We start from the raw sequence: 12373 nt of genomic DNA, 5'->3' as shown, positions 1-12373 counted from the left end.
GTTAAAATCACTGCCTGCAGATGCTGCCTTTTAAGGACACTGTTCCAATTCAACTTCAACTCTAATCTGTTCACTTGTTAGTTACTGAGAAATTTATTCTATTTTGAAAGGGGAGACAGGGGGGAAAAGGGAGAGAGGGGGGGAACGGGGAGAGAGGGGGGGAAGTGAGGGTGCCAGAGCCCTGGAACAGGCTGCCCAGGGAGGGTGTGGAGTCCCCTTCTTTGGAGATTTTCAAGACCTGCCTGGATGCTCCTGAGTAACATGCTCTGACACGCTCTGGGCAATCCTGCTTCAGCAGGGGAGTTGGACTAGATGATCTTTATGGTCCCTTCCAACTCTAAAAAAATTCAGTGAAATTCAGTGAAGTGCTGTAAATGGGTAGCTTCAGTGATCTTGGAATTTTTGCTCATGACCGGACAGGTCTGAAGAGGAAAACACCACTTGTACGTTGGATGGATACAAACCTCTGTCAGAAGCGGAGCCTGAGGCCAGTCCTTCCAAGAACAGAGGCTGAATAGAACAGATGAAGGTACCTAGTCCTACTTTACTCCGTCTGTAACAAGAACGGCTTCTAAAAATAGACTGTAGCCTTTTCAGGAAGATATAAATGCTTGGAAAAACTGAAAATTAAGGTAACGAGAGTGAAGTCCCTGCAGACTAACAGACAGCACCGCATCCGCAGTCAATGCGGCCACAACGCAGAGCCGGGACCTCCAGCAGCTGAAAAACCACGACTGAGGTTTCAAAGGTGCAAGGGGAACAATTTGGAATTCAGGGGGGAATGCTAAAATCCAAAAGTAAAATCCTTTAAGTTCTAGCAAGTGCCGTTTGGTGAGGGCCGTTAAAGCAGAGGCTGCAGCCGCCGTGCCCAGCCCCCCGGCGGCACCTCCAGGCTCCCGCCACTGAAGCGCAGGCTGTAACGACCAGGGGATCTGGGGCGGATTCAGGCAGATGCGGGATTTTCCCAGACTGATTCGCTGCACGAACAGCCACGCCTCCGTAATGAAACGCAGCCGGAATCACAGGAAGGCTAAAACCAAACGCTTTCATTCCTCCTCCCAAGGCGAAGGTGCCGAGCAGGGACCGAGCTTCAGTAACGACCGCGAGGGCAGAGTCAGCTGTGAGACACGCTCAGAGCAACGGCCAAATACAGAGAGTCTGCCCCAAAAATCAACGAGGCGCTCGGACGCTATGCCAACAGGGGGAACAGACCCAGCAACCACCTGAACAATTTTCCATACCTTCTTCACACAGTTTGTGAGAGCACGAAATTACAAGGCGGCAGGAATTTCAGGTTTAACTCTCACAGGGATAAATCCGGGCACAGTGCGAAAAGATTCAAGCCGTGTGTTTCAGTACGGGCTTTTCAAATGGCAGAATAATTCAGATTTATTTCAGTCCTGCTAATAACTTCAACAGACGAGAGAATAAAGCATTCAGCTCGTCTGCAGCAGACCGGGGAGCCAATTTACTTTTTAGTGCCTGGCAGATCGGGATGAAAAGCCAAAACAAAGCCATTTCTCCCTGCAATAACTTACATCAAGTTTCATCAAGGTTGAAAGGTCTTTCTTTGCTGCTTCCACGATGGCATCGGTATGTTTGCTATTGCAGGAGTCCTGCGCGGCGCTGTAATGGAAAACTGCCGAAGGAGTTTCTGTCACCGTCACAGTCTTCTTCAATATGGACTGCAGAGAGCAGATAGACAACAAGGATGGGGTTGGATGTTAGAATTGGCACCCGCCCAGCACAAACTCGCCGCAGCATCTGTGTTCTCCATCCACCACAACTGGTGGCCCGGAGGAAAAAAAGCAGCTCGGTTTCCAAAAACAGCTTGCTAACTTCATTATCCTTGTGGTTTTTTTCTGCAAAGCCTGACACTCAAGTCAAAGAAAGTTACTCATCGCGGCTCACGAAAGGGAAGAACAAGAGGCTTTTCAGAAACTGGGCAGCTGCCAGCTTGACAGAACTAAAACTTGATCAACACCCCTTACAAAGATGGAGGAAAAGATAAAATGCCCATCAAGGTCACACCGAGCTACAGTTGCTCTTTAGATTTTGGTTTGCAGTTTTATAATTCAAGAGCATTTTTGTGCTCTTAACTTTCAGGTCAGTATTCACAAAAAGCAAACCAGAAAACAAAAAACAGATTTACAAAACATGATTGAAAACCTACGGGAAGTTCATGGGCTGACACAAGATTTTAATTCCTTGCTGCAAAGTAGTTCTCACAAATAAAACACGGGCTGACAAACCCACCTTTCCAAATAATCCTTCTCATGAGTCAGAGAAGTATCGAGAAGCTGCAGCAGTGCTTTCCCGTTACCTGCCAAGGGAATCTCCACAGAATTTCAACATCTGCACTAAACGGTCACCAAAAGTCTTCTGCAAGAGCTGTAAGTTCAAACACAGCAGTAAAGGAGGAGCAGCCCCACCTTGCCCACCACCGGAGCGCTGGCCATGTCCTCCGAGCCAAAGTGCACCCGGGCCCTTCCGTACGCCGTCCCCGCCTCTGGCTTTGTGCCGCTGGAGTTACCTACGAACAATATAAATAGAAACCTTTTTTTAGCACCTCCTTTATCACAGTTTGTCACAAAGAGCAGACGGTGCGTGAAGTCGAGCAACTTTTCGCTTGTTTGGTCATTTCTCAACCTGAGGATAAAATCCAAAGTGGCATTCTCATATTCTTATTTATTTCCTGGTTCCTTTGGACCTGGAAGATCTGATGGGAACCTTACATCTTCTCATCCGAGCTCATGCCCCAATAGGTCCCAAAATTCCCACATCCAGCCTTGTACAGAGAACAATTATTATTTTGGAGTTGACAAAACAGAGTCATTTGGATCTGAAGATTATCAGGAAGAGGCAAATCCACCAAACATATTTTCCTCATTGTTTTCAGGAAATTATTCTTATTAATCTTTTCTCTACTAAACCAAAGAACTTTTTTTGTACCTGATATATTGCAAGAGCTTTCATAGGGAGAATATTACAATCAGCATCATCTTAAAGTCTCTCCATAGAAAGCACTCCCCCCAACACCTCAAATCATTTCAGATCTTTTCTACAACTCATCCAGGCTTTCAGTGCACGTCCTGTGCCGAGAGATACGGACAGAATTCCCTCACAGCTCTCACTGATTTAAATTCATGAATTTGAAGTCACTAACGGCGTCTATTCCTTATTTCCCAGCTTTAATAGATCTTAATTATGTTGGCTCCTTGGTTGTCCCATCCGCTTTCCAGGAACTTATCTGAGATAATCAATAACACAAACGTAATTGGGAAAAGCTTCCTATTTAATTACCTACAGTAGGATACCCACGTATCAGCCTGACGATTTACAGATGAGTTTAAGAATGATGCAGAGATTGCCATTTCCTTTAACAGATAAACCTATCATCATTTCTATCATATTTCTATGCCTGATATTATCTCAAAAATATACTGCATTCACAAAAGTTTAAATTTTCTCCCTTACGCTTTGTTCTAATACTTCTGCTTTTTTTAAATATAAATTGCTGCTCAAAAACAGGATGGCCCTTTAGGAAAAGCAACTTGTCTTTGCCAACTGTTGAATTTTGTTACCTAATAAACTCTGAAAGAGCTCAAATTTTTCACTTTTAATTTCTCCCCCATTCTCCTCTCTCTACACACACACACTCGAGTCTGCCTAGAATTCCCCCAATCTTTGGAAAGTTACCTTTTGGAAACACGGAGCTGTCCCGTGTTTACACCCTTGTTACATATGATCATGTGAAAATATTCCCCTCTCATGAACGGCTGTCTATAAATTTAATTTTAAAAAATACAATTATTTCATTTCTGAAGGAGCTTGACTCCCATCTCCACCCCAGCCAGCACAAGGAAAGAATCCGACTGAGAGAATCCCAAGATTCAGACCCACCTCAGAGTTCTCTTCGCCACGTTATCTACAAACAGGAACAAATCTTTGCGTGTAGGAAATCCACAGCTGCCTCTGGGGTCATAACACCATCTAATCCTCAGCCTCCGACCAAGAAACCCAACAAGCTGACCCAAAGATTGCCATCAGCAAAAAACTTACAAACCATAAAAAAAAAATAAAATTAAATTAAAAAAAGAGCTGTTGATGCTACGAACTGAATTTTATACACACTGAATTTCATCCTGCAACACTAAAGACCCTAAATTAGTTATAAACAAAAAAAGCTGGGCCAGTAGAACTAGCAGCCTGGAGCTCCATATGGGCTGATTTAACTACCTGTCAATTATGCTGCCCCACAAATCACAGTGTCACCGTAATTACTGAGCCCCATCACACCAAGTGCATTTGAAATCTAAACACACACTTCTCAGGTTAAACCTAAATAACCTGATAATGGGTATGTAGGCACGAAAAGCATCCTCTACATAGCTTTGCATATTAAAAAAAAAAAAAAAATTAGAGCGAGGAAAAAGAGGAGGCATTTTAAGAGTGAAAGCTTATGTCTACTAGACTCTATGCAAAGTAGAAGTCTTCATCTCAGTCATAGATATAAGCTTCCCACACAGTGATTAATTAAACTGTCTTGCTGCTCAAACGGGAGCTGGAGAGGAGACAGCAGCACGAGCTTTCACTGGGACTCCCGAGTCAAAAGAACAGAAGGCCGTGGGAAACTGGGGAAGGCAGCCCTGGGTGGTGGAGACGTGCTCGCCCGTGTCCCACACACCACGGGAGGGACGTGGCTGCACCAGCAATGGCAAGTGACAGTCCCTGGCAGCGCCTCAGGGCCTCGCTCCTTCCCAGCACCCACCGAAATACCTGCTTTTCCCGCCGGGGGGGTCCTGCGCTCCTGCTGTACGGCTCCAGATTTGAAAGAGGAAAAGCAGCTTCTTAACAAAATCCACCCAAACCAACCAACACAAGACAACCGCTATTTAACCCTAAGAAAATTGGGAACACGTTTCCAGGAACAATAAAAGTGATGAAGTTATCACATACAATTGTTTGTTTTATTTAATTCTTCTCTCCAGCTACTCCACGTGGCCCAATTACCTCCCCCCGCACACAAAGGGTTACTGTGCTTAAGACGCAGCCTCGCAGGAGCTGAGGGGACTGGATTTCACCACTTACTGCCCTCACCTACACAACGGCCTGTTTCAGTTAGATAGTTCTACAAAACCCAGAAGAACAAATTCACACCCCAAGCCCAGAGGCAACTGAGGCAAGAGTGTTTTCCCCAAAGTATTTAGCAGTTTTTGTTAATTCCAATCAGCCAAGTAAATCAAAGAGGTGCTGAGATAATAGCACCTGTATGACTCTAATAACGGACAGTTCTCACTTCTCTGAATCAATAATCATCATAATCAACGTTCCCGTGGAGGCTGAACACACAGTTCAGGAATAGAACACACACAGGAATAGAATCTGGAGCAAGATCTTGATCTTTTCGTTACTGACACCAAGACACTTTCCCTGCAAGCTGAACAGTGACTGCGACCTCAGTGCAGCGAGCAGAAATCAGCTCCATCAACGGAGGCAAATCATAATTACCCAATTAGATACGCTCTTCTGTCAGTAAAAATTAATTCTCTCTCTCTGCTAAGCTCTGCGTACCCCGACATAACTCTTACGGCACGTAAAGGGAGACGGGAAGGACAAATGGATGGATTCACTGCTCAGTACGCAGGGATCCTTCCGCATGGAAGCTCCTGGGAACACGCAGGGACTCTGCCCCAGAAGTCCCAGGGCTGCAGAGACGGATCCCACCGAGCCCTGGCACTCACGGGGGGAAGCGGCCGCCCTCAGAGCCTCAAGCAAGCACCGCTTAATTCTCCTCCGGATCGGCTCTGCTGGGACATCTTCTAACGCCCAGCGCCAAGTGACCTAATACACACGAAAATAAAGCCAAGACTTGCACAGGTCAGTTCAATCTTTTCCCTTACTTTGTTTCCCTGGTTCAGAAAGATGATCTACTTATCACCAGCCAAAATCCGACTTCTTTGCCACATCCATCCCTCGGGACAGTAACACGGGAGTTATGAGAAACTGCAGCTGGGACATCGTACAGCAGAAACTGCAGAGGAAGCGAATCAGCTCTCTATTGTTAGAAATGGAGTAACTACCCATCCCGCTCTTCTGTACACGTCACCAACTTAACGTGACAGCAACGAGTATGAGACACCTTACAGTGGGGAAAGCCCTCAATGCTGAGGGATCCCTCAGCCTGGCTCCCTCCCCTCTCCTTGTCTCCCTCCCCTCTCCTTGTCTCCCTCCCCTCTAGCCCCTCCGAGTACGTTCTGATCTCCCAAACGTTTAACAATGTAAGCAGTACGTGTATCTTCTAATATATCCGGGGTACCTTTATTCCTGATCAAACTTTAGATGACTTCTCCATCAACAATATCTCTCCCCAATGACTGCAGTACCTGAGCCTGACCTCACAACTGCCTCAAGACGGTTCGTTTGGGATTCAGCTAACGAAAGGCAAATGATGCCTTCTGCGATTCCCCCAAGAACTCCCAGTTTCTCCACCTGGGACACAGAGCCGACCTCAACAACTGGCTCAGAGGAAGGTGTCTACAGTGACTGAAGTTCACCGAAATGAATACTGCAGCATCAAACCAGCTCAGCCTTATAAATGTCTCATCAGAGCATTCAGTGATAAATCACCTTTACTACCCACTCAGAAAACACTCCTCTAAAAGCATCAAAGCCATGTAATGTGCTCTTTGGAACAATCAGCCAAGCAAAAGTCGTGTGTCATCTTTCACACGACAGATGACAGCATATCATCATAACTCACTTGGTTTCAGTTCTATCAATTAATAAAGCTTTTCATTTGCAGGTCTCTCTCTAGCCAAATTACTGTACCGTTCCCCGTGGCAAATAAATTTTTGACAAATGAGGTAGGAAGCAGCACCACCGCGAGATGATTATCTGACATAAAGAGGAGGATTATCTAACCCCGTGCTCCAGAGAGCCCCTGTCTTCCCCCGCAGGATTAGATACACATTTCCCACAATCTTGTCCAGCAGCACTTACTAGAAGGCTCTGCAGACCCTGCACAGGGAGGTGAAGAAAGGCTTCTTCTGAAAACATGCTCAGAGTTTTCTGTACCAGAAACCTTCAACGTGTCTGAAATGTAGAAACAGAAGTTACATGAACGTAAACACATGGTAGTCCCTAATAAAATAACACTTCATTAACAGCAAGAACCTCTCGCTCCCCACTTTTAAAACTTAAAGGCTACATTAAAGGTTTTGAACCACCAACGTTAAACACTGTTTAAACCTGCTTCCTGCTTTTGATTTAATTTTAAAAAAATTTTCAGGTTCAGAGGGAATTCAACTCAATCTGTTTTCCTAGGTTCAGCTTCCATACCGACACCTCAACCCAAGAGCCTACACGTGTCTAGCAACTCTCCTGCTAGTCTCCGGAGCGCGGGACTTTCACAGCTCCCCCTATGAAGTCAGCTTTAGGAGCCACTTTTTTCACCCTTCCCCTCGATATCATTAATCCCACAGCAATAATTCCCTATGAAAGCTAAGGACTATCTAAAAACTTCCAACCTGAAACTGATTTAAGATAAACCCTAACTACTCTAATCAAATAAAAATCACAGAATCATAGAATGGTTCGGGTTGGAAGGGACCTTAAAGATCATTGAGTTCCAACCCCCCCGCCATCATCTTAAGAAGAGCACAACAATTAAAGAACATGACAGAGGTCAGTCACTGCACGTTTCCAGAAACATTACCTATTTCTGGTGCTTCCCCAGCCTTTTCAGATTTTTCTGCGCGATCCTCCTCTGACATATTGGACACTTGTCTTTTCACCGCTTTGCTGGAACTCGCTCCAGAGGTGACACTGGCCACCGAGGTGAGGGGGATGGCTTGGCTCTGCTGCAGACAGCAAGGGGAAGAGCAAACGTGAACCACACACCCACGTGTTAAACACAAACCAACCCCTGGGGGGGTTCTCCTGGCCGCAGTGATCAAAGACTACCAAGGGTGGCCTTGCAGTGACATCTGCCAGCTCCCTCAGCACTGGTGCATCCCACCGTGGCACACAGACTCGTGTGTGTCATTCACTTCAGTACTCCCTGACCCGATCCTCCTCTACCAAGGGTACATCCTCCTTGGAACTGAGTTTCACTGAATTTCACTGAATTTTTTTAGAGTTGGAAGGGACCATATAGATCATCTAGTCCAACTCCCCCGCTAAAGCAGGATTGCTTAGAGAATGCTACTCAGGACTGCATCCAGGCGGGTCTTGAAAATCTCCAAAGAAGGGGACTCCACACCCTCCCTGGGCAGCCTGTTCCAGGGCTCTGGCACCCTCACCGTGAAGAAATTCTTTCTCATATTCGAGTGGAACCTCCTATGTTCCAACTTGTGCCCGTTGCCCCTCGTCCTGTCACTGGGAACCACTGAAAAGAGTCCGGCTCCATCCTCCTTCAGCCCACCCTTCAGATACTTATAGGCATTAATAAGGTCTCCCCTCAGCCTTCTCTTCTCCAGGCTAAAGAGTCCCAGCTCTCTCAGCCTTTCTTCATAAGGGAGATGCTCCAATCCTTGAATCATCCTCGTTGCCCTTCGCTGGACTCTTTCCAGTAGTTCCCTGTCCCTCTTGAATTGGGGAGCCCAGAACTGGATGCAGTATTCCAGTTGTGGCCTCGCCAGTGCAGAGTAGAGGGGGAGGATGACTTCCCTCGACCTACTGGCCACACTCTTCCCTATGCAGCCCAGGATCCCATTGGCCTTCCTGGCCACAAGAGCACACTGCTTGCTCATTGTCATTTTGCTGTCTACCAGGACTCCCAGATCTTTCTCTTCGGAGCTTGGCTCCAGCAGGTCCACACCTAACCTGTATTGGTGCCTAACATTCTTCTTCCCCAGGTGTAGCACCTTACACTTTTCCCTGTTGAACCTCATGAGGTTCTTCCTTGCCCAGTTCTCCTGTCACAGGCAGAAGTGACTCGGGATCATGAACACGTCAGGGCTCACTGAAACACACCGACGTACGCACACCGTGATGCGCAGACCCTGGTGTGAAGTGACCCACTGCTTCCAACTTTTGGAACTTAAGCTCGTCCCCCTCCTCTGAATTCCCCAGGCATCAGCGTAGGCAAGAATTTACGGGCTGGTTTGAGCAAGTACCTGACTTCTCAAGCACTGTCATTATTAAATTAATACGTAACACTTGATTTACGATCTTCTGACAAAAGGCAAACCCCTCTGTGCCCAGTGGCAGACGGGCTGCACAGGGAGAGCAGATAAAACGTCCCCAAACTTACACAGTTGAAGAGCTCAGGTGTCAGACCCAGGTAGTTGTGCAACGCGAGGAACGTCACCCTCTGCAGCCTCACCATGATGATCTAGAAACGGGAAACCAAGAAGCCATAGGGATGGATTTAGCATTCTCCCACACTCGTTCTGGCATTTGGATACAGTTACGTACCAGAGCACCTGGAGGCATTTCATCAAACACAGACTGTACCCGGAGCTGAAATTCCTTCTTAGCAGTTGACAAATTGAGGCAAAGACAGATTCAAGTGATTTACCAAAGACTTTGCAATCATTGGATGGCACAAGGATCCAAAGACTTACCCCCAAACACCAAATAATGCTTTTTGGGTTTTGGAAACATTAAAGTTGCCTTGAAATAAATGCATTTGGTTCCATTTTTCTCACCCTCATTAAAAAAACTATTCCAGCTTTCCCCATAGCGAGCGTGTGCCACTGCTCTACAGACACTCTAGCGTAAGGCATCGCTGCCACCCGACCTTCCTCTGCCCTGGCACGTTATTCCCGCTCTCAAGCCATCATCTTTTTTGTATCAGCTCTCACAGAGCAAATTAAATAGGTATAATGATCTGTTCTGCTCAGCCGTCAGTAATAGGAGGTTCACGTGTCACTCATAAATCATCCAGGTACCAGAACGGTCTGCGAGGGCAAAGAGATTTAGAAGGGATAGTAAAACAAGAGGAGAGCCCAGAATGAGCGACGGGGGCACGTGCACCCGTTTGGCTGGGGTACCCCCGGCATAACGCCCCCCTGGGCAAACTCTCCGCACCGGAATCGTTACCACACCAGCCCCTGTACCAGCTCCCACCCGCAGGACGCACAACACGCATTTGCAGTGGCTGCTTGAAAGCTGTCTAAGCTGCTGCACAGCAAAGGAGGGTGAAAAACCCAACAGAGAGCACAGCTCGTTCCTCAGGTGCTGACAATTGCTCCTGAAGTGGAAACTCACACGTCAGGCTGAATTTTGTTAATTTTGCAAAGGGTCATCACTCAACAAAGAGCTTCTGAGGGTACATCAGTCCTTTTCTAGAACATGCGACAGTCCTGTCCAGACTCTGAGCCACTTTGAAGCCTTGTTGGTGCAAAGCACGATGCAGAGCCCAGGCCAGCACATTCGGCTCCACCAGGACCAAAGAGCTTCCAGCCCAGGTCAGGCTCAGTCAAGAGCCTACCACAGGCAGAAACTGCTTCAGAGTGTGTGTTTGTGTGTGTGTGTATGATTTATTCCTTCCTGTACATGATTAATGCTGAGATCGTTAAGTCTAGGGCTCTAAGAGCGAGAGGAATAGCAGAATTAGCCCAATTCTTGAGAAGAAGCTACACTGAACACTTCCATACCTGCAACAGGATGATGAGCTTGCTGAACTTCAACACGTCTTCTCCGTAACTTTGAAATTACAGCGATTTTTGCCCCCCTCCAATCCTACGTAACTGCTGTAACGTAACAACGCAGCTTACCTGTACCACTCTAACAAGAGTTTCGGGGTATTTCTGGAAGACGTCTTGAAAGGCGCTTGCTGGAAGTTGCAATATAGTGGAGGGAATGGCTGCTCGGGCTGAGACCGTTTTATAGGGAGCAGGGTGACCCTAACAGAAAGTTTCAGAGATACAAGGTTAATTCACCGATTATCTGACCCAGTCCTTCCCCATCGCTTCCCAAATTTCCGCTTTGATATTGTATACGCTTGACAGGCATCGTCTGAACCCAAAAAGCCTTGAAGTTACGCCCCGTGACCCGCGGTTGGTGTAATGAGGGCAGTGTGGTCAGGGGAACCCACACCAGCCGTTTCACCCGCGTTAAACCGAGACAGAGGGAGAGAAACCAGAGCCACAGGAAGGGCTATCAGGTTTAGGGGGTTTAGGTTTAGCTGCTCCGTCAGCTCCCTTACAGCTTTATTACAGACAAAGCCAAACTACAGAAGGATTTCAAGTTCCAGCTATTCAAGACTGCAGAGAAAAGAGGTTTTTTCGATTTTATTATCTGTACTGACGACCGAGCTATTTGCTGCAGCAACAGTCACAGACCCATACAATCAGCAAAAAATATAATATAAAAAAATCATATAGTAATTACATACATGATGGAATAAGCAAAAACCCAGGCAGACTTCTGTTCTGAGATACATATATTCATATATATATATATATATATATGAAACGTTCCAAATGACAAAGCCAAACAACTTCTCTTTACTTGAGATAAACCAGGTCTTGATCATCCCGAGTTGCTTGAAGAACAGATGGAGAATTAAGAAACCAATGAAAGATAAAATTCCAAGTGGGTAGAACACAGAGATCTTTATACCGGCAGGCAGACCTCTGGTTCAGGATTTTCCCCCTTGAATCAAAATAGATTTTGACAAAAATCTACTGCCAAACACTTGGGTAAAACACTCCAGACAACATCCCTCCTCCTCCATTAGTAGATGCTGAAAAGAATACATACAAGTCATGAATCCATTTACTAATCCATGAAACCCCGATTTACCCGCTATCTCCAAGATAAAAGCAGTCCTTTTGCAGCATGGAGCAGGAGCTGAGGAAGAAACCGAGTTTCTACTTTAACACGCTCACAGCTCCTGCAGCTTTCATTCCTCCTGAGCAGCAGAAGGCAATTTTTTCCAAACACTAAACACACAGATGCTAAATGCTGATTACGAACCAAAAAACTTGCAAGTCTTCCAGAGCATCAGACAACTACACACAGTCCCCGCGAAAGAATTCCTGCCTGAAGAACTCGGCAAAGCCAAACGAGAGACATTCTGGACAACTTTAACCGCTCTGGAAAATAAAGCTCCGGCTCTGCCTGCCTTGCTGGCCTGGGAGTCACGATGAAGCAGATTCTAAAATTAAATTAAATTAATTGGAACCAATTTCTTAATTACACCGACTTCAGCTGACCTTTTTATAAAATCTGGGGATGGTATTTATAGCTTTGATTTTCAAGTTCCTGAGGGATTTGAAGTTTTAAACATCTCTTTGACCTACCAGGCGTCCTCAGTTTTCCCGAGTTTCTTTTAATTAAGTAAAGAAATTAACAAATTACATTTCTGTGCCTTTTGCCGTACCAAAAATAAATCCAACATTCCTCTTTTAAAGACCAGTTC

The 12373-nt window shown here is 46.1% G+C and overlaps 1 protein-coding gene across 2 annotated transcripts in view; it reads right to left on the bottom strand.

The window, feature by feature from the left end:
* PNPLA7 (patatin like domain 7, lysophospholipase) overlaps positions 1-12373 on the bottom strand; it is a 146928-nt gene that overhangs the window by 116275 nt on the left and 18280 nt on the right. For both annotated transcript variants that reach the window (XM_074160969.1, XM_074160970.1), the window contains exons 9-14: positions 10725-10853; positions 9257-9337; positions 7718-7862; positions 7003-7095; positions 2433-2533; positions 1539-1685 (exon numbers count right to left, since the gene is read on the bottom strand). In XM_074160969.1, coding sequence (XP_074017070.1) covers positions 1539-1685; positions 2433-2533; positions 7003-7095; positions 7718-7862; positions 9257-9337; positions 10725-10853 — 696 coding nt within the window. The remainder of the gene's footprint in view (positions 1-1538; positions 1686-2432; positions 2534-7002; positions 7096-7717; positions 7863-9256; positions 9338-10724; positions 10854-12373) is intronic.

The sequence above is a fragment of the Numenius arquata genome, chromosome 19, assembly GCF_964106895.1.
Source record: "Numenius arquata chromosome 19, bNumArq3.hap1.1, whole genome shotgun sequence".
Taxonomy (NCBI): domain Eukaryota; kingdom Metazoa; phylum Chordata; class Aves; order Charadriiformes; family Scolopacidae; genus Numenius; species Numenius arquata.
Note: the sequence above shows the minus strand (reverse complement) of the source record. Positions and strands in the feature narration are given on the sequence as shown.